The 26,774-nt window shown below is 40.4% G+C and overlaps 5 protein-coding genes across 18 annotated transcripts; 2 read left to right on the top strand and 3 right to left on the bottom strand.

Annotated features, from left to right (window-relative positions):
• Positions 1-379: 379 nt before the first annotated feature.
• LOC129586150 (endophilin-B1-like) lies at positions 380-4,149 on the top strand. Of its 3 annotated transcripts, none has more exons than XM_055479189.1 (10): positions 380-956; positions 1,030-1,157; positions 1,580-1,724; positions 2,207-2,335; positions 2,465-2,598; positions 2,698-2,790; positions 3,026-3,040; positions 3,143-3,232; positions 3,504-3,604; positions 3,682-4,149. In XM_055479189.1, exons 2-10 carry the CDS (start codon positions 1,122-1,124, stop codon positions 3,917-3,919), a joined length of 981 nt encoding a protein of 326 aa, XP_055335164.1. In that variant the 5' UTR covers positions 380-956; positions 1,030-1,121; the 3' UTR covers positions 3,920-4,149. The 3 variants fall into 3 exon arrangements, with proteins under 3 accessions (XP_055335164.1, XP_055335163.1, XP_055335162.1); XM_055479188.1 differs by having other exon boundaries at positions 1,017-1,157; XM_055479187.1 differs by having other exon boundaries at positions 380-1,157.
• A 4-nt stretch (positions 4,150-4,153) lies between these two features.
• On the bottom strand, positions 4,154-11,389 carry LOC129586149 (choline transporter-like protein 2). 5 transcript variants are annotated; one of them, XM_055479184.1, is made up of 23 exons: positions 11,284-11,389; positions 10,811-11,051; positions 9,842-9,897; positions 9,494-9,542; positions 8,906-8,979; positions 8,720-8,804; positions 8,559-8,646; positions 8,231-8,338; positions 7,881-8,131; positions 7,699-7,811; positions 7,485-7,616; positions 7,273-7,372; positions 7,094-7,186; positions 6,913-7,009; positions 6,728-6,783; positions 6,487-6,663; positions 6,300-6,428; positions 6,106-6,175; positions 5,957-6,030; positions 5,828-5,898; positions 4,943-5,031; positions 4,791-4,875; positions 4,154-4,571 (listed from the first exon to the last, which is right to left on the bottom strand). In XM_055479184.1, exons 2-23 carry the CDS (start codon positions 10,837-10,839, stop codon positions 4,444-4,446), a joined length of 2,154 nt encoding a protein of 717 aa, XP_055335159.1. In that variant the 5' UTR covers positions 10,840-11,051; positions 11,284-11,389; the 3' UTR covers positions 4,154-4,443. The 5 variants fall into 5 exon arrangements, with proteins under 5 accessions (XP_055335159.1, XP_055335156.1, XP_055335158.1 ...); XM_055479181.1 differs by lacking the exon at positions 4,943-5,031 and adding an exon at positions 5,602-5,702 and having other exon boundaries at positions 11,284-11,387; XM_055479186.1 differs by lacking the exon at positions 4,154-4,571 and adding an exon at positions 5,602-5,702.
• A 1,898-nt stretch (positions 11,390-13,287) lies between these two features.
• On the bottom strand, positions 13,288-18,550 carry LOC129586211 (pyrokinin-1 receptor-like). Of its 2 annotated transcripts, none has more exons than XM_055479281.1 (10): positions 17,714-18,550; positions 17,600-17,640; positions 17,315-17,394; positions 17,044-17,089; positions 16,637-16,828; positions 15,186-15,494; positions 14,376-14,420; positions 14,213-14,299; positions 13,946-14,017; positions 13,288-13,861 (listed from the first exon to the last, which is right to left on the bottom strand). In XM_055479281.1, exons 1-10 carry the CDS (start codon positions 17,950-17,952, stop codon positions 13,644-13,646), a joined length of 1,329 nt encoding a protein of 442 aa, XP_055335256.1. In that variant the 5' UTR covers positions 17,953-18,550; the 3' UTR covers positions 13,288-13,643. The 2 variants fall into 2 exon arrangements, with proteins under 2 accessions (XP_055335256.1, XP_055335257.1); XM_055479282.1 differs by having other exon boundaries at positions 17,315-17,410; positions 17,714-17,887.
• On the top strand, positions 17,700-25,826 carry LOC129586212 (uncharacterized). Of its 7 annotated transcripts, none has more exons than XM_055479288.1 (10): positions 17,700-17,715; positions 17,835-17,938; positions 20,276-20,395; positions 20,466-20,766; positions 20,835-20,920; positions 21,061-21,153; positions 21,304-21,578; positions 23,491-24,141; positions 25,020-25,224; positions 25,308-25,826. In XM_055479288.1, exons 3-7 carry the CDS (start codon positions 20,276-20,278, stop codon positions 21,376-21,378), a joined length of 675 nt encoding a protein of 224 aa, XP_055335263.1. In that variant the 5' UTR covers positions 17,700-17,715; positions 17,835-17,938; the 3' UTR covers positions 21,379-21,578; positions 23,491-24,141; positions 25,020-25,224; positions 25,308-25,826. The 7 variants fall into 7 exon arrangements, with proteins under 7 accessions (XP_055335263.1, XP_055335264.1, XP_055335260.1 ...); XM_055479285.1 differs by lacking the exons at positions 17,700-17,715; positions 17,835-17,938 and adding an exon at positions 19,886-20,101 and having other exon boundaries at positions 23,491-23,971; positions 24,041-24,141; positions 25,308-25,821; XM_055479289.1 differs by lacking the exon at positions 17,700-17,715 and having other exon boundaries at positions 17,785-17,938; positions 20,469-20,766; positions 25,308-25,821.
• Positions 22,051-25,754, bottom strand: LOC129586210 (FGGY carbohydrate kinase domain-containing protein-like). The gene is made up of 4 exons (XM_055479280.1): positions 24,996-25,754; positions 24,647-24,705; positions 23,474-24,125; positions 22,051-22,991 (listed from the first exon to the last, which is right to left on the bottom strand). Exons 1-4 carry the CDS (start codon positions 25,371-25,373, stop codon positions 22,311-22,313), a joined length of 1,770 nt encoding a protein of 589 aa, XP_055335255.1. The 5' UTR covers positions 25,374-25,754; the 3' UTR covers positions 22,051-22,310.
• Positions 25,827-26,774: the final 948 nt, after the last annotated feature.

The raw sequence follows: 26,774 nt of genomic DNA, 5'->3' as shown, positions 1-26,774 counted from the left end.
TTGTCTTCACTTATGGTTAGTTTATTGTCTATGCCGGCGGAATTCGCAACTGGATTACAATATTTCAAGGAAACGCCGGCATGTTCGTAGTGATAAACTAAGCAAAGAAACTTTATGATCCTGCAGTAAATTGGCTTTTTTGGTTGATCTGTTTTAGACGATTGCGAGATTCGTCTGCATACATGTGTAAATGTTGGTACTATGGTCAACGTACAATGTACTGTACATCAGTGACCACAATGCACGCGGGACGCCGCACCGCAGGTCTTTCCGCGGATACATGTTCAGCGGCGGACGGATATCCAGCGATCGATGCACTACAATACCGCGCTATCTTGATGGCCAGAATCTGTTGGGGCGTTATGAGTAGCGGATATACGTATATGAGACACTGCACTGCAGCCGGTTTGCATACACGGTCTACGGCAAGCGGAAGTCATGGAACAACTACAATTCCCTGGGATTATGTAATCCTGCCCAAAAAGCCGCGTCTGCTCCCTGCAAAATTCCACCACACACAACTGAATCGATACACAGCATCCCACGCACACAACTATACACCGAACAATGCCACGGCACATTGCACTGTGACAGGAGTTTGGTTAAGTGCTTTGCGGCGCTGGGGAACTGCATGTGCCACTGATCCGGCTGCTGTTAGGTGTTGTGCCACTGCTCGCAGTATGTGGCGTGTTATCCACTGTACCATGGCCACCAGCAACACAGGATCGGCAATATTCCTTGTTTCAGTCTCGGCCGCACTGTGATCTGTTCATCCCTGTTAGCAGTGATCCAAACAGCAGCAGACAATATCCGCAGCGAGTGATATTATTTTCTTTCAAGCCGTCGCCGCACACGAAGCGCCAGTGTTTTCCAGTTGAATGGGGCTGGTCATACGAAATCCGGGAACTGAATAATAAATCCGCCTGGCAGCGGCATCTTCCTACGCGTGTGCGCCTGTACGGTAATTGTTGGTAAATTGCGCCTGAACGGTCCCACGCCACGCTTTACCTTTACAGTTGTGGCCCACAGGCAGCGCGCCAGACAGGGCAAGTTGATGCACTAGTGAAATCACTGTTTCTGCTTGATTACATTTTAACGAATCTCACCCCACCGTGAACATCATGGACTTCAAAAAGATCCTTAATCGAGCGGTTCAGGTACGGTTTTATTTTTATATTCTTTTTCCCATTGCCCTGACAGTATCTGTACACGCGCATTGGTAAGCCGTAATCTGTGATTGCCGCTTTATGCGCGCCACATTATTTTTTTATTGTCTGAGCTTTACCTTCCGCATACGAGTACGCATTATGAGTCGGTGAATTTCGGTGCATGTTTTCTGGAGCATTTGCCTGTGAACGACTACAGCGCTCAATATTACGAGTGCAGTTATATATAAAACGTTCCCAAAAGTTATGCATGTTGTATGCACAGTGCGTTTATTGTCTGCCGGTAGTTATTCCTGAAAAGCACTAAAGCGGCACCAAAAGTATATGAATTCCTACTTTTTTATTTTTATTTACGAGTATCTGTATGAGCGTGGTGTGTTAAGTGCGATAAGATATTCGATATCTCTGCGCAGTTTGCGGAGGAGAAAGTGGGACGGGAAGTAGAGAAAACCCGGCTGGAGGCGGACATGGAACACCTGATCGATCTGCAGGATAAAGTGAAGAACAACACGGAGAAGATTGTTAGAACAACCGAGACCGTCTTGCAACCCAATCCCAGTAAATATTGCATACATACGTTTGCAAGTATCCCACTTTTTACGTACAATAATATTGCTGTACTGTACAATTGAGTGTGCGTCGCTGCTGCATATAAGTCTAGGAAGGACGGAAGGTCATAAGCGCGTCTTCGTTAAACTCTGGGTGTAATTTATATAGGCATTTAAAAATATTTGGTGGAAGTTCAAATTCTAATGGAAGTATTATATAGACGAAGGAATCAGCAAGGAAACCTGACAATTAATCAACCAATAATGGATTTTCTTCTGGGCTTCTCTTGTTGCAATATTTCAGTAGTCAAGTACAAATTATACCTTTTATACAGCGTTTTATACAGTTATGCATTTATGTACATACTTGAAATTATGCGCTTGACACGAAACTAAATTATGCAATGCATTATAGTCTACAACTGGGGATCGAGAACTCAAAATCGTGAAGCTAAAATGCAGTTGCATGTACAATACATGAAACCGTTGTAGATATTCGAATGGAGGAGTACGTATATGAGAAGTTGGACAAGCGACTACGCCAGCGAACCACACCGCTCTCGGAGATGGGTCAAGCCCTGATTGAGGCCGGAAATGATTTCGGTGCACAAGGCCCGTACGGTGCGTAGGCTGTATTGTGTGTCGGTTTCCGGCGCAGGAAGTTCGTTAGATTTCACAAAGACCGGAAAAACACTACCGGCAAACATGGAACCTTGTCATCAGCAGATCGGTGTTGAATCTCTGTTTCAGGCAGCGCTCTGATAAAGGTCGGCACCTACCAAAACCGTCTCGGGCAAGCTGAGCTGGATTTCGTTTCCAACAGCGCGGAAGTCTTTCTTACGCCGCTTAGGCGATTTTTGGAGGGAGACATCAAAACCGTCATGGTACACGTGGCACTGAGACGATATTAATAATATAATCCCTGCAGCTTGGATTTAATTAAAAATATTCTGTCGAGCTAATCAGGTGTTATTTTTGTTCAGAAAGAGCGGAAGGAACTAAACAACAAGCGCTTAGATCTCGATGCTGCCAAAAGTAAATTGAAGAAGACTAATAAGGACGATCCGAAAACTTACGTGAGTACATTCTTTTATTAACAGAAACACATTAAAATATATATTTCACCGTGAAAAACATGCTCAGCAGTATTGCACAACATCACAGCACATAATAATTATGAAATATCCATATGTTAAATTATTGAGTTCTGTAGTTTTAAGCGAGTGCAGACGCAGATTTTGGCTAATCAATATGCTTGTATCGTGCCATCGTAATTGCTTCTATTGATCTAATTGTTTTGTCCTGTTACAGGAAATCACAGCCAGGGTAAGTTTATTTCCGCTGTAAATGGTGTCAGGAAGGAATTCTAAATCCACATTGGAACCGGCATCCACTGTTATTTCTGCTGTCGCAACATTTATTTTGCAGATCGAAAACGAAGCCCGTCTAGCGAATTCCGAATTTGAGCGGCAAGCGGAAATTACACGATTACTTCTCGAAGGCGTAGCAAGCTGCCAGGTACTTCGTGATGCGGAGATGATCTATTTCTGATATTTAAAAACACTTGTGATTTATCATCGGAAGCAAAAGTAGGAAATTAATTAATGTGGCCAAAGAAAGGTTAATATTTCTTGCTTGACCCTAAAATGTGGTTGTAAGTCACTCGAATATCATGTTTGCTAACCGCACTCACTGGAATTTTGAATATGCATTATGTATAAGGAAAATAGGCCAACAATGAGAAGATCATGCAAAAATGCAAATAGATCATGCCGCCCGTTCTCCACAGGGAAATCATCTTCGGTATTTGAAGGACTTTGCCGAAGCCCAAATGAAGTATTACGCAATGTGTAAAAGCATCGCCGAAGAGCTGCATCATGAACTGTCATCGTACGCTGCGTGCATTATCATTTTTTTGCTGTATTATGCAACAGGGAGAAAATCGATAATATTATTTCCCCTTTTAGCGTCAATCCCACCGACTGCCAGCCGCCGACGTACAATTCCATGCCGCCAGTTGGAGCCAGGAAAGCGCGTGTACTGTGTGATTACGAGTCAGGAAACTCACAGGAACTGACTCTTCATGCCGGCGACATCATATTTATTACCTCCGTCGCCAGTCAAGATGGAGACTGGCTGCTTGCACAACGACCAACTGGCGAAAAAGGGAAAGTGCCGGCAACATATATTGAATTTCTCGAATGATCAACTGGCGCATGGCTGTCAGTGCGGTGACCGGAAGTGGTAGATTCGGTTGTATTGTCTGTCTGATCTTGATATTCACTACGGTACAGCTAGCAGTGTTTGGGTCTATTAATGCTTCGACCGATTTTTAAATGCGTGTTTGTGCGCTGTTTACCAGAATTCGGTTTTTCTGTGCCTTTCCAAGCAGAAGCGAGTAAAAGATGTAATAAAAATTCGTAAAGAAAATTCTTTAACCAATTATTTCAGGTAATTATTTGTTATATTTTTGCTCTGCAATACAGAACAGCAGTTGTCCAGAAATTTCCGAGCCATCAAAATATCACGTGGTACCTTATGTTACAAATATTACAAAAGTGAAAAAAAAAACAGACAACAACGCACTAGTTCAACAGAGTCAAGCAAACAAGAACAAAGTAAAGGTCATGCTAAACGGTAAATATAGAGGAACATGGTGTAATCACAACAACAATCGGCAGAGAGATCCAAGGATTGGCTATGCACATGGAAAGTCATGATTTTTTAAATCAGGCAGCAGTAGTTTTGATGTTCTCTTTTTTGGCTTTTTTGTTTTTCTTCCCTAAAATCTTCATTAAATTTTTGGACATATAGTAAGGCCTTTCCTTTGAGCCGTCATTTCGCTCCAAATCTTCCACTGCAATAAATATTAATTGTTGTAGATCATTCATAAGTCCCAAACTTAAATATGACTACGCATTAGTGTGCAGTGTGCACTTATATAAAAAGAGCTGCCTTTCGTAATTTACTGGCTTGATCGAAATGCATGCATGAATTTTGCACTGGAACAATTCATATTCACTGAAACTATTCGATACATCGCCAAAAAAATTATATATCCATACTACAAGCTTACGAAAGCAAAGGAAGAGCGTATCCACCGCCATCGCATAGACTCCGAAAAACGCAGACGCTATCAAGTAGCTTCCAACGATGACGGTCTACAATGGATAATGTTATGCAGTTACTAACATAAATATATATCTAGCGAACAGTCGTATCGCTCACGATAACAGGAACGTAATAATAATTTAACATGGGCGGATACTGTTCTAAACCAGGAATCCTTCTTGCGAAAAAGAAGAACGAGCCAACACCTAACAAACCATATAACGACTAAGGACACAAGAAGTATGAACGACAAATGCTCATACGGCACCACTGAAATACGGAAGTGCAACGAACAAGCACGCCATAAAACAACCACAACAGCTCATGCAATGAAAACCTGCCAAAGGTTCACCAACAGTTGGCCACAATACACCGCGAGAAGAAACAAGCATCGTGCAGCAAAAAAAAACAGGAAAAACGCAAAGATATCTAAGTCAACTAACATCATACAAACATCAATACAAAACATCAATATAAATTAAATCAAAATCCGACACAAAAAGACAAAACAGAGTCTAACAATTATTCTATGAAAATACGTGGAAAAGCACCGATATTAAACGTGCAAATGCCGAATGCGCACTGTTCGCAAATAATACACATGCCTGTCGTCCTCTTTCAACAGTTACGTAAAGCAAAACGGGACAACAAAGAATCAAACGCTCGTGAGTTTTCCAGTATGGATTCCCGGTGCACAGCAAAGAACACTCTATTTCTATTTCTAGCATTTCTATCATTTCCGTTGTTTACAGTAATAAAGCACTAATTAAACTTACAGCAACTGGCACGGCTATGTAATTCAACTGAGAAGGCTTGTTAAGCGGTGCTGGGAAGGCGTGATCAAAAGTGCCATCAAAGAAATGGAATGCAAAGACTCCTGCGGAGAATATGGTGCGAAAAAATGAAAGCAGCGGTGAGCGGCGAGTGCGGTGGCAGCATAATTGTGGAGCAGCGGCGTCAATCGAGCAGAAAATGGCAAATTTATGCAACAAAGCAACTTACCCACAGCTCCGACAATCACAAGTTTGCCCAAAAACAACAAAAAATCGGTAACTTTATCAAGGACAACAACCCTGCAAATCCAGAAATATAACAGACGTTTGATTCCAAATTATACCACAAACTGTGTACCTCAAAATGTTCCGCATTAACAATTCAAAAGCATTCTTAGCAGAACGGCAGAAATTTTTTCCGTATATGGCAACCTTAAAGAAAACAAATTCGTCAATACAGGATTAAGCTTTCTCGCTTAAAAATTTCCTTCTAAGGCACCTACTGACCATTATATACGCATTTCGGTTAATAAATTTCAGGAATTTCTCCAAACACCATAAGCAACATGCACAACACCTGCAAAGGGAAACAAAGCTATAACATATAATGATTGTAATCCACAACGTAACAAGAAAAAAACCGCAAGCAAAAAGCAAATATAGGGCCAGGTATACAAGATATAACAGATGTATGAACTTACTTCAACAAAAATCTTGCAATTCCAAGCTCCGATTTTTTCAGTTTTTGGTCAAGCTGTTCTAAAATCCATCTTATAAATCGGACAACAGCAATGATTAGGGAACCAAACGCAATGGACCCTAGATGATAACTGAAAAATACAACAGTTCACTGTAAAATTCACCAGCTGGTAAATCATAAAAGCAAACCGGAAACAACGTCCAAATGATGCTCCAAGTGGAAAAGCCGACAGGTCGTCTACTTTTCTCCGCGTGAAATAAAATGAGGCAAAGGCACCGGCCAAGGCCATCTCACCCAACCCAACAACAAAAAATCCCAGCCAAAACAATCCGAAGATGTTATACAGTTGCAAATACGCATACATGCTGTAAAATTCCTTAATTATAGGCAGTGCCAGTGGCTGTACAGTGTGAATCATAATGCACAAACCTGTCTCTTTGATAATCCCCAAATATGCATTCATGCGTGGCATTCGAAGCGAAATTCTGCAATATAGTATAGTCGGTTTGATTAAGTTGTTGAACAAAACTAAACAACATTTTTCTTGCACTATATGCTACTCGAACAGCACAATCAGATTACTCAGATACACCATCTTCACAAAACTCGATTACTTGTTTCAGATCGCAGGAAACTGGTTCTGCGCTAGTGTTTTGAGGAGCACCTTTGGTAACCAGGATTCCTTTCTGTTCACCCGCGGACGACATTAATCTGCAATCATTAAAGAAATTCATTCCTCTAAATATTCAATATAAAAAGCCATTTCCGACAGGAGCTTTAAGGCAGCGTCCTTACACTGCTAAAAGTCCCCAAAATCCAAAAACTACCAGTTGTAATATAAATGGCAGTATGGGAAACATTAAAGTGCACATCATTGTCGAAACACTCCTGCAAAAAAAACAACAGAACGTTTTGCACAAAAGTGAAACGAACTTCTGCTTCGAACGCAAATGTTCATTATTTCATAGTCATACTTGCTGGCTTCTTCGAGTAATGCCACCGCCAATCGTATCCGATTACGCAGAAATAATGCAATAAGTACCAAAATCCCCAAAACGATGGCGGAAATAATACCTAAAGAAAGATATTACACAGTTGTAATATACATAAACACACAGTTAAACAGTTATATTATACACAATTATTTATATTACACAGCTACTGAAAAACCTAGCTGCAGACTTACCAAATGCCATCCATGTTTCTCTTTGAGCCAGATAGCTATTTATATCCAATGTGAACAGCGGCGCCTGCCCACCGGGATCCCCTTTCCTAAGAGCATCGATGGCGGCCATTCTCGTAAAACAATAATAAACAGCTGAAAACATACTTTTACTTAGAGCAAAACTAATTGTTTCCAAAAATATGGTAAACAAACTCCAGGCATCATCTCAGTTTACCGTAGCTCAATAAACCCAACACTGCCAACATTCCCAGCCACACCATGGGTCCGGCCACCCAACGCATGATGACAATCCACAGAAACGAAATGACCATAGTCATTCCAAACGCTCTAGGAAATGTTAAAAACTTGTAAATCTCATGAATTAGCACTGGAAGTATTGACCTGATAAAAACGTACATGAAGATCATCCACCATGATACACTAAAGTCGTAAAATATTTTTTCGAGAACTGCTCGTGCATCGAACAGGTTTTTTGTGCCATTTGCAATCTGAGCCTGTGGCACCGGCAATTCGGGAACAGCGGCAAGGCGAGTGGCGTTTCTGTTATCAGATGATTGCAGAACGTTCAAAATTGGTATGCAGCGTCCTCCAATAGTCCCACTTTGGACGTAATACGAAGCACATCGCTGGCTTGAAGGTTTGGTAGCCTGTAGTCGCAGACTCGCAGTCATTCTTCATAATACTCCTTATCGAATTCACAAAATCCAGCTTTCAATTCACAGGCTGAATTTCTAAAGCTAATTTACCTGTGCGATTTTGTCAACGCCATCCAGACAAATAAGATCAGCCGGGTCGTTTTTAAAATCGATATTATCCCACACAAAGGTCTTGTTTGGGCATTGTGTCACGCATACCTACAAACAGTCAAACCGCTATAACACGAAAAAACTTAAAATGTTTCACAATAATAAGCAGTACACTTGCGTAAAATAAGTACATACACCAAGTCATTGATCCTACTAACACATACATGATATGAGCACGTAGAGGTAGCAGGTAGCTGCTATCAACCCAAACTTCACAACCACAACAATCATAATCACCTGCAGTTTTTAAATATTTTAGTTGGCTTACCGAAGGTGTACGGCAGCCGTGAAACAAAGTTTGTGGTCCCAGACACGTCGAAATGTCAAAATAGAATAAATATGGTCGATTTGTCAAACTTCAACCAAAACAAAAATCATGTAGTAACAAAAGGCAATGTATGGCAATATCGGCAACGGTATAAGTATTACTCGACATCCCCGTTTTGCCTTCCACATATTCTGCCACGAGAATCTGTTGGGTAAAGTAGTCGATCCCAGTTTCCATTCGCAAAAGCTGTGGACGAAAACGTGCACCCATAAAAACGGTAAAAGGAGCGAAGTTGCTGAAAACTGCAAAATTGTGCTAACGCCGAGATTATTACAGCTCGAACATACCAAAATACGCCACCACACCCCATCCGCCAATAAACGCCAAAAGCAGAATCAAACAAATGACATCAGTGCAGCTCCTGCAACAACGAAGGCGCACGTACAGTACGTATTACTATGCTGGAAGAATGCATAATTATATCCTTAAATAACCAGTTTCTGGCCGATATGAACAAGAATTTAATCAAGCTAACAAGCGCCTAAACTGAAAAAACAAACTAAAACTGTATCAATTACATGAAAAAAATATTAAAATTAATCACAAGACTGACATCATTGCAAAGCTGCCTAATTTGCATGAAGCTACACTAACAGTCCAATAGCACTGCTATAACCGCCGAATTATTAGCATGCGCCATGCAGTCAGATGTTTCACTTTTATTACTGTACTTTTCGAAACGTTACATAACTCAGTGTAGCGCAGTTCTCAGTTCTCAACACAAATGATCGATGGGAATTTGGAAACGAACCGTATGCACATAATCCCACAATGTCGTCCTTTTTAATTTAAACAACCATGGCGAGATGTGTGGTTTGACTTTAGTCACCCGTGCCGGAATGATTAATACTTTTAATAATAATGAAAAAACATACCGCTTTTTGATAGGTCCGTGAAAAGTGGGATCGAAAGTTCGTGGTTTCCCTAAAACATGTCAGAGAGCTACAAATCCAGAAAGCACTAAGCCGGTCATACAAATTTGCACGTGTAAATATGTAGGTAATTAACAACTGTAATCGGGAATATTATACAGTACATAAGTATACCGTATACGTAAGTAAGCAAGCTGCTGCATTTCACCAACCCATAATTACTGAACGGTTTGTTTCTCAAAGAAAAACCCAAAAGGCAGGGTTTCGTAGGTGTGCCATACACCATAAAAGAAAACAAATAAACAAACAGATTTCACCTGCAGTGCTAACAATACATTATTTCAAACTTACCATATTTTCCGCTGTCATCCACAGGCCCTTGAGAGCGGGCCATCGCGATCAAATCCCTGCAACAGGTGGGAAATTTAATCCGCTATATAGCGCTTCGCGATACTTCTACAGCGTGACTGCGTGAGCACCGCGGCAACACACTCGATCTCAATCGACCTAGTTCAACCAGGAAAAAATTCTGAACGATCTGCATACAGCGGAAGCCATAATCGGAACAGGTTTGGTAAACACAGAGGCAAATATGAGTCAGTTGCGTAAACGACTAAACGGCAAAACCATTCTTAAAAATGACGAATGCCAAGCGGCGCAGCTGAACAAGCAATAGTCCATTATTCCAACTGTAATGTTTTCTGTCAGCGCTGTCTCATGTACAATAACGGCACGCACAAACGTCAAAATACGAAATCAAAGCCGAATTGTATGTAAATTTAAACCACGTACGCGATTGCGACCGAAAAGTTCCCAACAAACTCTGATGGGAAGTGTGAGCTAATTCCAAACCGGTTATGCCAGTTTCGTATCCAAAATTCACTTTTTTCGGAAGCTAGTTACAACCTGGCTGCGACTACCAATTACAGATAAGTACTTCAAAAATAGCGCCGACACAGTGAAAAAGTGCTGCATGAAATAACTAGAATTAGGAGAAAATATTCAGGTGCAGAAATGGATCTCTAAAATTAACACGAGAGGCGAACGAGATTAACTTGTTTGCTGACCTAAATTATAGTACGTATCAAAGGCTGATAGTAAACACTGCCACATTATCAAGCGAACGCTTGATAAATCAACAAATATGCACTTGTTACCGCATAAAACCACGGTTGCGTCAAACACGGAATCAGATAAGAAGTTCATTAAATTGCCGGAACTGTATCGTGTTATGGTGATAGACTCTAGAGTACGTATTGTAGTACATGCTATACAATTAAAAGTGACGTTCCATTGTACAATCTGGATGTTCGAACTTACTCATCGCTCGCACTACGGGTCTCCGTCATTTTGTATTGAGTCTTTTGCAGAAGACGAAATCCAAGCTCTTATCGAAGCCCACCTAAAGCGTTCTCAGTGCAATTTTCAGGCAGGAACTCAGAAACAGCGGTCCGTGGTCAATGCGTTCTTGACAACAAAAGCTTTGAGCGGCAAACAAGGTTTGAGTAAACGTAATTGGTCCCAATGGCCAATGGGCTCGGCCCAGCAAGAAATTCAATCACTACGGACAATAACATAATTATGCAATACCGATACGCTCCGGGAAATGGTGAACGTATTACACATTTACGGCGATAGAAAGAAAATCATTCAAATTCGAAAATATGTAGCCATGACAAGTGTAGCATTGCACGGCAGGAAATCTGGAGTTATTATTGGTGACGGAGACAAAATACTTATTACTCGTATATCGAAAAAGTAAGTATGTTATTATCCAAATTTCAACAACCCACCGGGGTGACAATAATCCATTGGTAACCCATTTTTGCACATTCTGTGAATCTTTTGACGCTATCTAGTATCTACCATCTTGAGGTAATGTTGGCACACCGTAGTGCCGTGACTAGCTACAGCTAGTCTACACGCTACAGACAAAAAGGCCAATCATTTCTTTTACGGAGTCGCAGTTCATACAGTATTAGCGCCGCAGTGGTGCGAAAACCACATAAGCGAAAACAAACACAGTCGCCAGCCTATAAGCACTCACCACAGTATGCTAAATCGCTAAATAGGTAACTGGTCGATAACTTACAGTGCAGTCCTGATTAAGGGACAGCGCGTGTCAATGTAGGACAACTGACCGGCTGTTGTCTGAGTCGTACCATAAGGAGGAGGAAAACTGGAGAAGCCAGCATAGCATCCCTACTTCTATGCATATTTTGCAGTACCTCTATATCTGCAGTATGTAGTTACGAAGCATCCGTACTCGTGTTGGTGGAATCGATGCTCCAGATTACGTGCATTGACGTTAGCTCAAAGGATTAACAGTCTGAGTCGCTGACGTCAGATTCAGACTCCACTTCCGGGTTCCCAGAATAATTTGCATCGAGGGCAGGCTTCGTCAAGAGCAATAATTTGTCTGTAGCTACTAGCCACCGTCCGGTAACACTTTTCCGACGACATCATTTTCCAGTGGTGTTAGAACTCGCGCTCGTGCATTGATGTGGTTGACAACCACCGCTAGTTTTATACCAACCGCCGCCATTTTGTTTTATAGTTTTGTACAAATATAACACTTTATACTTATGTCGCAGAAAGTAAAAATACAGATACAGTTATTCATACATGCCGGTACATTCATTTGATTTCTTTGGCGCTGTACAGCATTGTTTCGACGAATCTTGAGCATGTAATTAAGAACGAAATTCTGCATAACCAGGAACATCATAATCGAATAACAGGTAACAAAAAAAAGATTACAATGTGTATCCGTTTTTTCTCAAAAACTTGTATTCTAAAATGAGTTGCTGCAGTTGGCGAAGGTTTTATGGCAGGAAGATAACAAAACACATATCGTCCAGAAACCCCGAAGGAATACAAAGAAAGTACTTTACGTACAGTATTGCGAAAAACATTTTCACGTCATCCCCGGTCGGTGTGGTAAAGCAGAATATTCATCCGCCTGATGTTTTGTGATACTCGAATTTGAAAGTGGGAATTCACAAGTCACAACCATGGCACAGTCAAAGCACTGTACGGCTAACTTTCGACCGAAGCAAAGTCAACCGTCTATATTTGCGACCACAGCAGTCTTGCAAAACCTTGGTGAATATTCAGTTTGTTATTAAACTTAAAGTATCGTCAAATTGAACACCTTTTGACCTTTCGAAGTTTTGACCTTTGATTTTTGAACTTTTGAAGTTTAAGTTATTCATATTAACCGATCGCTAGAATTTACCCATTTCTGTTTTCAAATTTTAAGTAAATGCTTTTTTGACAGTTTGGATAAAAGTCCAGTTCTAGTTGATCATAATTTAACGAAAAAAAGGAAGCACAAAACAATTTCTGGTCTTGAGAATGTGTGATTCCGCGTTCGAGCACCAACACTGTGATTCGTCGGAAATACACATTCGTCGAGGAAATCGGTAATTAAATTAATTTGTTTCATAACCCGCTGCAGTAGAGACTTCGAAAGTTTTATGACAACTTTTCAGAAGATGGTACTTTTCGTTGGCAGGTAGACAGAAGACATGACGGAAACGGCTCGCTCTACCCCTTTTTTGACGCAGTACTTGGTTGTGGTTTGCCGGGAAATGCGGCTGTACTTGTTCTCGGTACATTGATTCTAGATCAAGTAAGTCCCAAGGATTTTGGTTGTTTTTTCGGTGTTCAAATAAACGTTCCACATCGTTTTGTGTTCGACTTAGAAACTTTCTGCGCTGAACGGCATTATGGTACCCTGATCACCAAATGATTTCCGTATTTCCTATATTTTCTTTCCGCTCGATCAACTGATCATGACATGCCGGTTGTCATATTCTAGCAAAAATTATTGCGTTGGTACCAGACCGACGCTATATGTATTGTACATATGCTAGCTTCTAAGTTCAACTGTTGCTATGCTATTCCACCTACAGTACAGAATTACAGATAGAAATAAGCATTTTACAAAGCACTACATTGTTCTACAGAACGTTCCTAAGGTAATCCAGAAATTACAACAAATGCGTAAAGCAAAGCTCGCATCAACACCTTTAACGCCCACCATAAGCTAAATCTCAAATAAAAATCTTAGTTTACTCTCCTTCCAAATGAGCTCAACAAAATCATCTCTGAACTTAATTTCGTGTGATAGCATGAACAAGGAAGCCCATCAAAAAGGAGTCAGCTGCTCATTGTCAGACTGATGTCCTGTTCCACCATTGTTAGCCGTGGGAACCATGGTTTCCAGTTCGTCACTGCTAGCGCCCTGCGTGGTTGTAAGAGTTCTTCTGCGCAGGCTTATGTTACTGGTTTGGCTGTACGAAAATGTAGACGGACGTCTGGAATCAGATGCTGTCCATCCACAAGGAAGCAGCCACTTCCGCAACACTAAAAACGTTACAGAACATAACTTTAATACAAAGCATTCCATATATACAGTAAGCCAACGTATCGAATTGCGATGGCACTTACGATATCTGAATTTCTTTGTATGTAATGCATACATAATCGGATTCAGTGTCGGGTTCAAATAATAAAGTGTGCCTGCAACATTAAACTAGTTTTCTCATTTTCGTCGTTCCAAAAGAAGTTGACAATAAACATCTAAATTAAAGTCGTCACAGCCGCCATGCATGATGCATTACATCACCATTCTGCAGCACGTGCATCGATGACCGAATACCGCCACTCTCCATGCCATTACAGGCTACTGCAAATACCATACAAAGGAAGTCGTACCGGAAACCTTATGCAAATCTGTATACAAATTTTTCAGGAAATCCGACGCGGTTGTCCAGTCAACATACATCGTCATCAGGCGCTGAGCTGGGCCGGACAAAAAACGCGTTCATAAATACGTGGGTTGACAGATTTATCGTAGCGTGGAAAAGCTTTGACATACCATGAAATACTGAGAAACAAATGAAGAACGATGCCACAATTCCCACTGCAAAGCCAAAATTTGGTTAATGAGATTAACCTGCTTCGGATTAAACTAATTTAGCTAACCGGAAGTAAACACTAAACATGCTCTCGTTCCTGGAATTTAAGACTGCATAACATCATTACAACTACAGTTACTGTATTATATTCGCGTATTTCGAGACAGCAGCATCGATGAAGGTACAGCATGCGCATGCCGGTTGCTTGAATAAAAATTCAACTGTAATGTACATGCAGTTAAAATATTTTCTTTGAAAATCAAAACTGGAACAAAAAATTAGTATTTTTACACTAATTTTTCTGCATAATTTGATTAATTTATTGCAGTACGTAACACCGTTACATAGGCAGCGATAATGTACAAACCTAAAATGTTTATGTAATACATGTACTTCTCACAAGCTATAAATACCGTAATAGTTTGCATAGCAAAAGTAACCATTAGCACGCACATTATTGATCAGTTGTTACCAGCTGCTTACTAGTTGTAAATCGTATTGTAGTTGACATTTGTGCGGGGCTAATAAGTGTAGGTTAGATTTTCGTATGTAACCTACTGCAATCCCGCCGGAAATTCTAAACATATAAGAAGCAGAAGAAAATATAACAACAACTGAGAGTTACCATCTATTTCTGTCCCTAGCTTACAAAAATCTTTCAACTGATGCGAAACAGACAAATTCTTTGCCCATGGGCACATGTAATTGCGAGTGTCATCGCTTTTCACACGGTGTCCCTCATCTATCATTAATGAGCCTATCATTCTTACCAAGCATCTTGATGACAGATATTCTGGACCGTAAATGTCGGTAGTTTTTCCGGGTCTCCACGTTATTGTTGGGAGGAGGAGCGGGATGCGGATCGCCGGCAGGGAGTGGAGTCCGGTCGGACGGCGAGTGCAGAGGGGGTGTTCGAGCAATTTGCGTCTTTAATACGGCTTGCTGGGACAATGTTATCCCGATCTGTATGTATAGTGCAGCAAGCGCCACAAAGGGCAGCATGAAAAACGCCACAAAGGAATACTCCAAGAACCTCCTTATTATTATGTGCTCCCAGGCTACTCCACACCAGGCGGATTCTGATTACAAATCAGCAATTTAAATTAACGAGAACAACAAACATCCGTCCATTAACACGCTAATAGCGCTGATAGTACACACAGTAGTGCGAGATTCAAAATGATACTGTCGCAATAGTCTCGTTCGGTTCAGCTGATTACTGTGGAAAATCAGGAATGGATTAATAAAATATATAACTTGATCATGAAGTACAGTTAGTGTCCAGATCTGTGACTATGTATATATAGTTCTACTAAAAAAACAATTTTGCAAGCATTTGTATTTTTGAACACATTCTGATTTCCGGATCCGCAAACCATGCTTCCAAATATAATAGAGAAGTACATATTCTACTTATCGTATATATACGTACATCCCTTGCTATTTAATACCTCTGTTATTGCGATTTTAATGTGGCACACATCTTCTTACACTAAACCACATATGTGCCAAGCTTAACGATCGACTAACTAAATACACATAATTATGACTGCATTTGCAAGCAGCAGAATTGCGGCGTCTGCTATAGTTTTACGACCTACAATGTTCTTAGTTTTAGGATGCAGAGACAAAATTCACGGTCCCCTCGTAATAACTGATGCCGAACATCAGTCGGGCAATTCGTTTTCAAAAACGTTAAACAGACTGCTTTTCCTCGACATGGAGCTCACAATCTGCTGTTCGCAAAAATTTGCGCACGCAATATCGAATTACTTTGCTAAAAAGCAAGATTAACTCAGGAGAAAAATTTGTCTTTTACTGCCCTTTCTACGGAGCTAAATTTGCGACAAACGTATTCCAAATTCTGATCGACGAACGGTAGTCGGCGTGTACCTATACTGCTGTTTCTCCGACGGAATATCGATCACGAAAACTTATTGCTTTTGATAGCATTGATCTAAACTAATTTATTATTTACGTTCAAGACTCCAAGCTTTCTGTCTTATTTTTTCAGAGTACCGCGGTACATTTATGGTCTTTCGACTAAGCAAGTAAAAATGCAGTCGTTAATGTGAGATGCGTCGCATGGGGCTTCGTTTGACTATAACTTTTGTGTTCTAAATCTGCAAAGTGCTTCTTTTGCAAGAGCGTCAGTAGTTTACATTTTACTACAAATCCCGAAAGTATTTTAAATAAATCGTCCGATTAATGATAGTTTTACCTTTTATAAGACGTTTGGGATCGCCAGGATAAGGGAGATAATTTATTTCCGAAAATACTCCATACGGAACAGCATTTAGAATGGCGAAAATCCATATAAAAAACACAATCTTCCAGATGCGGCTCTTTCTACTGGTCATAAACATACGAGATAGTAAAGGGTATACTATCGCAAGATGTCGTTCGATCGTGACTGCAACAATATGGAACGTTTGACTCTTTTAAATACCATAATATAATTATCGCAATTGCCGAAATATTTATCCAAAGGAATACATAAATACTTGTATTTTGAAATATGTGCAAGAATTCATGAATGTATTTGTAAAGTACTCGTAAGGGTATTACTAATCTTCCTGTAAGGTGTTTATAATCGTACAGTATTGTTAACAACAATGCTGTTCTTACAGGCTAAAATGGTCATTATTGATATGTAGAGAAATGCTTCGCTTGCCTGCAACAATAAAGGTCACAATATTGGCTAATATGCAGTTGTTTACAACGGTTTTTGCATTTACTGCTATTAATGAATAATTTAATATTTGCAGGTTGGTGAAGTTAAAAATTTTTGTTTTTAAAGCTATGACTCATAACAAGATAAGTAATAAATTTTTGTTCACATATTTTGACTTATCATTACATCAGATGCTCCAGTTAAACAAGTATAATTTTAACGTACCATACTCCGAAACCGGCAAAACCAGATGTCAAAAGGAAAAGGATACTGGCTCCAAAAGCCGCGAATCTCGTCAGGTATTCCTGCAAAATTCAGAAACTTTTAAATCACTTTTCATATTAATGCCTTTTAAGCAAAAAATGTTATAGAACAGTCATTTCTTAGTAGATGATCTTGCGAGTTCCGCTCAGGTCAGCGCCGACTATAGCATCAATTAAATTTATCGTGCCTTCATTATGTGAGTTTTTATCTGCAAAGCGATCTTATCTTTACAATGATTTTAATTACCGAGTAGTAAAATAAAGATATCGGATGCGGCAAGTGAAAGTCTGCAAAACAAACGCAGTGTGGTTATGGTACACCGAAATCTTAAAAAAGGAAGTTCTTCGTCGAGCTGTATACAGGTAATAATTAGTGGGTGTATGGGTTCGGGCATTTTTTAATATGGTGATAGCGGTAGCCAGATTTCCGGTCATCCCGGTAAGGAATAGAAGACAATACACAATGGTTGATGGTATTGCAGAATTCGTGGTAGCCGGTCCAAAGATGCACTGGAGATAGCGGTCGATATCGAACGTCGTGTTTGGATTCCTTTTGATCGTTGCCAGGAACGCGGAGCAATTACTGGTGAGAGCACTCATGATGAAAAAACAAATAACTTGCACTTTGCTACTTATAAAATCATCGAAAAATATCACATTCCCAGCGTTTCCAGTCCCAGTTTTTGGCCAATCATTTCGGACGCGATCACGTGGTCAGAAAAAAGCTGTATTGAGACAAACGAGCGACAGTTTACATTGTTACAGTAGTTCACTGTATGACAGATTGTCGGCTCAATCAGTATCGTTTAATGGGAAATGTGATTAGGATGATAAACAGTATCCATTCAGCCAGGGGCGGTATCTCCATCTGTTTAAATTGGACGAATGCAGATACCGTAAAGATACATGCGGCGGATTGTAACGAGCTTTTGATGACGGATAGCTCAACGTGTCAGCAGACAATTAAACACAGCTTTTTTCTCAAATTCTGGGTTAAGATGAGCCAAATAACGGGAAGCGCACGCTAGCCAGTCAGCGTCCGTATTTTCCGGGTTTTGTCTGCGGCTGCAGCGACCGGATTGGGATGCGGGGAAACACTTGATACATGAGTAGTTAAAAAAGATAATAATATTCTGCAATTGACAACTTCCGATAAACAGTCGAGAGCAAATGTTTTGTTGTGGGCTGGTGTATAATACCAGCGCGTACAGATGCGTTCTTCGCCTGATTTTTAATTCCTACCCTGCTGCGTGCATGCCGCTACACGGACGGACAAACGTTGCACAATTGGAAGAATATCCCGCGTGAATCGCGCAACTGGGCGTAACCTGAGACGTACCGTGCAAGCTAACAGAACTAGACATCACTTGCGGATCATATTTGCATAATTCCTTCTTTTCATGATGATGTTCCTTGCCTTATAAGTGCAGATATACAAACACTTCCGCAACATCGCACGTAAAGATAACTTATGTATGACATGACATGATGTTTAGAATACCTATTATCATTCTAATAAATTGCCTTGTGCTACATATACAACAAGTGACACTTCTGCATTTTCAACTTATATCTTCGTATTTACATCATACTAACAAGCTACGCTGAAACAATGAAGCTCCACAAACATATCATGATAAATATGACTTACAACCCAACGTACTCTAATTAAGTCTGCTGCTGGAGCAGTTTTCAATTATCCAAAGAATTCAAATAAAAATGCCCAGTGCCTGTGACATGTCCGTCATGCTTAGCAGGGAGACGGTGACTCCTTGTTCGTTTGTTTGTCTGCAGTTTCTCCAATACCCATTTGTACAGTACATTTAGGGGGCGAATAATTTTCTATAACTAGACACTTATTTAAATTTTTCAAAATAAACCTGACAACACAAGTACTCAGGATATCAGTACTACCGCGTCACTTCCTAACCGGTAAGGCAAAAAATGGAATCTCGTTGAAATTGTATGAAACCTCTGTCGTTTGTAACTTGATTAATAAAAGCCGCATGGACTTATCCGTCTTTAATATCGTTAACACAGTATGATGGATAGTGATCCCAGATTTATTCAAAATTCAGAGTAGGCTATATGTATTATGTACGGTATGATGGTATGATTGGTATCCCACTGGATTCATAGCAGAGACTTATCGTTAGCATCGTACAAGTACTGTAACACATTACAATATAAGCAGGACCTACTGTATACAGTAGGTCCTGATATAAGTATGCTGCCCTCCTAATCTTTTATAATTTTTAAAAAATACATTTGCTTTGTTTTCTTATAACAATGGAGCGGATGCGAAAACTCAGGGCGTGCTGCACTGCTGCGGGCGATAAATGTTTTTAATGCTGTCGGCGAAAATTAAAAACATACATATGAATGATATGATAATATACGGTAATACATATTATTGATGTTAAAATTGCTATTGCAAGTTAACCACACACGAGCGGCAGCTGTAAGCGCGCAGTCGGTACTGCAGACCGCGCGGCAGCTTCATTATTAACGCGCACGGTTTCTTGAACTTTCTTCCAGAATAGTGCTGAGAATACTTACCAAAATTGTTTCACAAAAGACAAACCAACGTTCGGTGGATACATTTCGCAGTGTTGGATGGTTGAATCTGGAGTGAAGGATTAAACGAGCTCTTTCTTGTTTGTTGGTTTATGCTGCTGTTTGTTGTAATTTTGTTGAGATATCGAGGTTGTTCTAGCTTGCAGCTTGCTGTCATACTTTGTTGAAAATGGTGAGTACTGTATCTAATAGCTATCATGCATTCCTACGGGTGCTACGACGACCAGGGGCCAGATCTGTTCATACTGTCTGGCCTGCTGTCATTCTAAACCATTCCTCCAAGCGCTGAAACTTTTACTAGTTTCGTGAAAGATATGATATGTTGTAAATTGTATTGTATCTGTAGATGGTTCGTCGGCCTCTTCAGTCCATTCCAGTACATCAAACAATGATTAACCAAATTAACAAAACTCCAGAGCTCTGTAAACCGATGAATGACAACGGACCACTGCGAAAGAGCAGTAAGGTAAACAGAAATGGAAAATATAGTGTTAAGAACACGGGTTATCCGATCGGCTGTTAAATGAAACTGTTAGCAGGGGAACTCCGTAGTTAGCACGGAAAAACGCCTGGGTTCGTCCAAGGAGAAAAGCACCGTTAAGAAATTGCCTCCGACAGGCCAAAGTCGATCTCGCATTTCCGATGCTACGACCGCGAGGATTCCCTTCACCATATTTGAAGACAATCCATCGCCCAACCACCAACTGAAAGGGAAAATCTCACAGGAGATGAGCCATTCTGGGCTCAAGAATCGCGATAAGTCGGCGCGGCAGCACCCTCCCAAATCCACCAAGGTGGCTCCATCTCCCGACAAGGAAAATGTCTCAGCGTTGCAGAGTTAGTCTTATATCATTTTCTGCAACTAAGGCGGTTAGCTTATGCACGTAATTTTTGTTGTTGAACAGTAGCAGAGAAGGCGGCACAAGAGTGGAAGGATCTGGCGGAAACACGTCGAATGGCTTTGGAAGAAGCTCTGAAAGAGAATAAGCAGGTGCGTGGAGAATCGAGATGGTGTGCATCCATGAATGCAAAGAGTTGAAATATTAAGCCAATAATCTCGTATGAAATATTAGGTTGAAGTGTTGTACTAAGTCGCATTTGATATCTTTTTATTTTTCATTGTGGTGTTAGCTGTACAATATCCTGGAATCGTATAAGCGGGAGAATGAAGCCTTCCAAGACTTAGCAGAAAAAGCCAAGCTTCTGGAGGACTTAGTGGAAGAGGTGATTTATGACAATAATGTCTACTCTACAGCACACTGCGTAATCGACAGCATCGTCAGTACTCACGATTTTATGACATTCGTGTTGTGTAAATAATTGTAGGAATTTAATTATATTTGCGTAGGCTGTTATCTGCTTCTGTTTCTGCAGCTTACGGAGCAAGAGCGCGTCGAAATTAGGCACATTGGTACACAAACCGATTTGGGTATGGGAATTCCAAATTGACGCCAATTGGTTCTGTGATGTACCGCCTCCAGCTCAGCAGTTCCAAACGGGAGCAGCGGCAATGTTGCCATCGGGATTGTTGCTAACTTTGCATGTTTGCAAATGTTGAACGTCCTTTGATATTGTTTTGTTCTTCGTCTTTCGCCCACTGAGGCCTTGCGGTTTGTAGCGGTTGATCTGACGTAACCAATGGAACTGTCGTAAGTATTTCGTATGCTGTGTCTGTCTTCAGTGCATTTTTTATGTTTAAACCTTTTCAAATATGCGTCTGTGTCATTTGGGTGATTAGACTCGTTAGAGGTCTTGAAAAGGGCCTGGACAACTGATTCAGTCCACTGACATTTGTGAGACAGTAAATAAACATTCCCTTAACTTCCGCCAGAGCACTGAGTACAGTGATCTACGCACCACGCTGCTGGACCAGTGCTGGTCCACCGTCCACGCATCTATTTGCCATCGTTGCATCGTTATTATTTAACTTTATAGCAAGTAAGGTACCTCTGAGAACGACAGGAGTGCCCAGGACGGTCTGATCTAATGCTGATCGTACATATCGCAACAGCAGGATTACTAGAATAACCATTCCTTTATTAATTTTGTACTTGCACAAAGTACAATTATTAAGTGTTAGATTTAACGTTCCACTGGTGGGTTAAATATTAAGTCACTGGGTAATATTAGTACGAGCATATTAAGTCACTGGGCAATATTAAAAATTTTAAATATCACCAAATCATGTACTTTGTGATATATTTTTGCGATTAATACTGACTACCTAGTAACTACAGACTACAGTCATGAGTCAACTGTCCACCGGTGAAAGCTTTATGTACAGAAGAACATTAATTTACTTTTTATCAGTTTATTGGTTACTGTACTGAAATTTGCAACATTCAGAATTTGAGTGGCAGTTGTGGGCTGTAGATTGGTACTCAGAAGTCAGCCGAGTCGGGTAAACCCTCATTCATCAGTTGAAATTGCAATTTGGCTAATTTACGAAATATCTTATATCGTTTCTCGTGATAAGCTTTAACAAGCGGGTTCGGCTCAACCAGAGATCCCTTTCCTGCCATAGCGGCGGCTGCGGTCTGGACCGATTTAAAAGTTCCGGAAGCCGTCGCCGCTAAGATAGCCGCACCCAGTGTGACGCTCTCTTGAATTTCGGGCAGCATGACCGGTTTGCCGACAATATCAGTGAGGGTTCTGACAAATAAAGGATTGAGGGATAGACCACCACATACCGCTATGCTGGTAACGCGCACGCCATGCTCCCCCATGACCTCGATGATCCATTTGCTTTCGTACGCCAGACTCTGGAGTGCAGCAATGTATAACCTAATTAACGAATGCTCGGAGCTCCCGTCTAGTGTCAGGCCGGTGATCAATCCCCTGATAGAAGGAGCTGACAAGGGAGATCGATTGCCGTGAAAGTCCGGGAAAATGTGCAGCTGGTCGGACAAATGTCCAAAGTCTTCCATATGGTCCTTCTTAGCAATTTCTTTAACACGCTGATTCAACAAAGAATAGCAATCATTCATTCCCATTTTCTCCAAATTCACCAGATAGTACGGATGGGTTTGTATGATGTGGTCTAGAAACTGCCCAGCCGAACTCTAAAAGAAAACTGGATTAGCGCTCAACAGCCATTTAGAGTTACCGGCATTTTTGGCTCATAGACGCGATAGCTATTCCTTAATAAAGATTCGTTAGTGGTTTTCGCCGATGCTTGTGAAAATTAACTAGGGTAGCACATACAATTATACATAATGCGATCTGGAAAACTGATTGTTATAAAACAAAGATTTTCTTTCAGCTACTGCTGCTACGTACGCATTATATACTCGTATGTATATCCATAAAATTAACATAATAATTATTACTAGTAACACTTATCGATTTGAATTACTGACTGTAGAACAACCTTCAATTTGTAGCAGTATAGCTTACAAGTCAGCAGTGAAAAAAGTAAAAATGTGGGAGCGGGAGTGCATTATACGAGTAATATATATATCTATACGAGTATATCTGTACAAAGAAGAAAGCCAGTTATAAACTTTTGCGGTGCCGGAACGCAAATGCATGCAGAGTTTTATACCTGCCCTCCTTCTGTAGACCAACTTTGCGGAATAATCGCCGAATAGTACGGTCCCCAGACACCGGGTACAAACAATGGCCGATCACTGCTGATCATGAAACAGGTTGAAGTTCCACAAATCAAAGAAAGTCTCGACAACGGAGTGTGGTTTTCAGAGCCAGTATAAGTCGGAGATGAGCAAAAGGACAATGCCAAAGCGCCAGCGTGCGCATCGATTATACCCACTGCCACCGGTGTGTTTTCAGGCAAGTTCATTTCATTGGCCGCACGCTTGCTGAGGCCATTGCCGACCCTTTCCCCCGGATTCCTTACATTTATCCCAATTTTTTCAAAATTATTCTGACACAGATCTTCAAGGCCAATCTGCGTAAATATCGATGGATCCCACTGTTGCTGAGTGGGTTGCTCCGGGTTAATTTGATACAGCCATTTACAGACCACGGAACAAACACTGCGGTAGTCACTGTTCGTGGCTTTCCATGTCAAGAAATCACACAGGTCCATGAATTTTTCGGCGCTCTGGTAAACATTTGGTAGGTATTTCTTGATCCACAAAATTTTTGGCAGTTCCATTTCCACAGAGACTTTCCCACCGACAAATTTAAGAGCTATGTGGTCCTGCAACGCTTCATTGATGAAATCCGTTTCCGATCTGCATAGGACCATAGGTATGTACTCGTATATAGCTATCTGTATATTACGAGTATTATTAATTATACGCACAGTTCTTATGGAGATATATGGATAGCCGGTATGTTTACTTAATTTCTGCTGTATACCGTAGTAGCAGCTTGTACACCCAAGTAGATTACAGATTACCCAAGTAGTTATTTGCTTTACTCTTCGGCAAAACAGTGTACGTTAATGGCTCATAATCTGTCAGTAATTTAGATAAAAAATATTTACAGAAGGTTATGTCGTTTTCATAAAGTAATTGAACACTATATGAAAAAGAGCGTGATTTTCGTGGCTTAAAGCATTATTATTATTGCTTGCAATATGTAAAGCACCGTATTTATGATTAGTTTGCATTTACCTATACTACCGCATGTATCATGCGAAAATTTAATTACTGCTGATCCCGTCAAAAAACCGCGTAGAAAATGAATAATTCAAGTACAGTACATATTGGCATATACACGAGAAAAGAACCAGCAAGTGATTCGGGCCTACTTTGCTCGGTGATCCTGCCACATTATAATGTCAAAAGCGTGTTCCCTGGTTTGAGATAACTGTAAAACAGAATAAATACAACTGTAAGAACTTTGCGGCTAGGAACAAATACAGTATCTGATTGAATTAGACTAATTCAGAATTTAGACAACGTACAAATATTTTCTATAGTTACTAATGCAGTTAAAGACCTGCAACTCGTATCTATTTTAATAACAGCCACAGGTAACTAATGCGTTCTTTACTTCGTAAAATAGTTAATATTACAAAACGTACGAGTACGTGCAACTATCTGATGCTGAAGTAATAATAAATTTTTAATTATGAATTTGTTTATGCGCTGCCGTACGTTCCGTTCTGAATTCGGTTCCAGATTTCCAGCGAAACCAGTGGCTGAAACATCGGTAGGGATGACAGAGATTGGTTTTCCTGCATTGGAGTCAACAACCACGAGACTGCATGTGGCGTCAAATCCGATTCCCTTAACTAAATGCGCGTCCACTTTCGATGTCACAGAGCGCACACATCGGCATACAGCATTCCAGATCTGTCCAGAACTTTGGGAAATTGTTTCGCAGGTTCGATTTTGATGGCAGACAAAAGTTTGCCGATGTATAGAGATAGGCTCGGTAGCTGTTTTTATAAATCGTGTTTCCTGCAGTGAATATAATCCGGCTCGGACGCTTGCCGATCCCACATCAACACCGATGAAATATTCCTTCGACATATTTTTATTGTTGCTGCCAAGCAGGCGTCTTGTCCAGCTAACGAAATTCTTATGCAAAATACGTACTCAGTCTCTATCTCAGTCCCGCATAGCACTGTATTAAATCTATCCGATGCAGTTAAAAGTGTGTCAACTGCATACTAACGAGTATTAAGTATATCTATATATGGTAAAGGTTACAGGAGGGTATATCACAGAGAAACTGCTTATGGTTGGACTTCATGAACCTTTTTCCTGTAAAATCGTAAAATATTGCCATAATCGTCTAATCGTAAAACTATGTCCTAATGCACTGTACCGTCAGAAACACAGGTCCGCAACATAAAGATTAGAGAGACTGAAATATCTATATATTATGACTTGTGTACAATTCTCACAGTAGTAGGCATTTTTCGCAACTGTCAGTGCTGCCTCAAGGATACAATGCAGTGGTGTACGACCACAGTCTGTACAGTGTACAATATTAAAATTAATAGCCTACTTCTATATCGCTATACCTGGCATATATGGTGCTTACGTACGAGTACAATTGTACTCAATAGTCTACACAGTAAGTATTTGTTCCACATTGACAAGACTTCAATAAGAGCTCTAATATTCTTATTTAATACGGTAGATCTGTAAACAATACAAAATTTCAGCATCGGCTAAATTGGACGAAATGATCTGTACATGTGTGATTAGTCGGCCGCGGTTGAGGCGGTGTGATTGTGAAGTTAGTGCAACTACAAATCTTTTCTTTTATAGAAGACTCATGACTGTTTTATACCGCCGGTCTAAGGTGAATTTAAAAAAAAACATTGAAAACATTTTAAAAAATCCGGACTGCTCAAGATCAGTCCAACCCGTTCAGTTTGTAAAAAAATTCTAAATTATATCGTGAACAGTTATTTATCATAGGTAAACTCTGGAATTTTGTTTTGGCTGGTTCAGGAAAGTTTGCTCTTTTCGGGGTATTTGGAAATTTTAAAATCGGGTCACCCCGTTTTTAAGTTATTGCGTTATAAGAACCCGATGATGAAAGCACTTAAGCCACACTACGCGAGCCACTGGACTACAGTAACATAACAGTAAGCATTCACCGCCACACGTGTGCGGCTGCAGCATTTCTTATCACAGCGCAGCTGCTGCTGTAAATAGTGGTGAATCCATTTATTTTTGTGTGCTGGAATAACTGGATTTCCAAACAACAGTATGATTATAGTGAATTTTTTGCTGAAGTTTTAGAACAAAGTACAATTATAGTATCGGGAGATATGGAGCCAACTTCAAGACGTTAAATATTGTTCAGGTCATCGTGATTTGATGATTCATATTAATTACTAAAGATCATCAATTTGTACATTAATATGCATATTTGGCAGGATTTGGCAGGCTGTGCCGCTGTGGAAAGTAATACTC

The sequence above is a fragment of the Paramacrobiotus metropolitanus genome, unplaced genomic scaffold, assembly GCF_019649055.1.
Source record: "Paramacrobiotus metropolitanus isolate TYO unplaced genomic scaffold, Prichtersi_v1.0 Parri_scaffold0000020, whole genome shotgun sequence".
In the NCBI taxonomy this organism is placed as follows: Eukaryota; Metazoa; Tardigrada; class Eutardigrada; order Parachela; family Macrobiotidae; genus Paramacrobiotus; species Paramacrobiotus metropolitanus.
Note: the sequence above shows the minus strand (reverse complement) of the source record. Positions and strands in the feature narration are given on the sequence as shown.

Coding starts and splice junctions, on each gene's coding strand:
- LOC129586211 (XM_055479281.1), bottom strand. CDS start 17,952: ATGAGTGCTCTCACCAGTAATTGCTCCGCGTTCCTGGCAACGATCAAA. Junction 17,090..17,314: donor TTTGCCGGTTTCGGAGTATG/GTACGTTAAAAT, acceptor TTATTGTTGCAG/GCAAGCGAAGCATTTCTCTA. Junction 13,862..13,945: donor TACAAAGAAATTCAGATATC/GTAAGTGCCATC, acceptor TAACGTTTTTAG/TGTTGCGGAAGTGGCTGCTT.
- LOC129586210 (XM_055479280.1), bottom strand. CDS start 25,373: ATGTCGAAGGAATATTTCATCGGTGTTGATGTGGGATCGGCAAGCGTC. Junction 24,126..24,646: donor TGGCAGGATCACCGAGCAAA/GTAGGCCCGAAT, acceptor GGTCCTATGCAG/ATCGGAAACGGATTTCATCA. Junction 22,992..23,473: donor GGTCTACAGAAGGAGGGCAG/GTATAAAACTCT, acceptor GTTTTCTTTTAG/AGTTCGGCTGGGCAGTTTCT.
- LOC129586149 (XM_055479181.1), bottom strand. CDS start 10,839: ATGACGGAGACCCGTAGTGCGAGCGATGA. Junction 8,647..8,719: donor AGGCAAAACGGGGATGTCGA/GTAATACTTATA, acceptor TTTTGGTTGAAG/TTTGACAAATCGACCATATT. Junction 7,373..7,484: donor AGAAACATGGATGGCATTTG/GTAAGTCTGCAG, acceptor ATCTTTCTTTAG/GTATTATTTCCGCCATCGTT.
- LOC129586150 (XM_055479189.1), top strand. CDS start 1,122: ATGGACTTCAAAAAGATCCTTAATCGAGCGGTTCAG. Junction 1,725..2,206: donor CGTCTTGCAACCCAATCCCA/GTAAATATTGCA, acceptor AAACCGTTGTAG/ATATTCGAATGGAGGAGTAC. Junction 2,336..2,464: donor CGGTGCACAAGGCCCGTACG/GTGCGTAGGCTG, acceptor TCTCTGTTTCAG/GCAGCGCTCTGATAAAGGTC.
- LOC129586212 (XM_055479283.1), top strand. Junction 20,921..21,060: donor CTCTGAAAGAGAATAAGCAG/GTGCGTGGAGAA, acceptor TTGTGGTGTTAG/CTGTACAATATCCTGGAATC. Junction 21,154..21,303: donor TGGAGGACTTAGTGGAAGAG/GTGATTTATGAC, acceptor CTGTTTCTGCAG/CTTACGGAGCAAGAGCGCGT.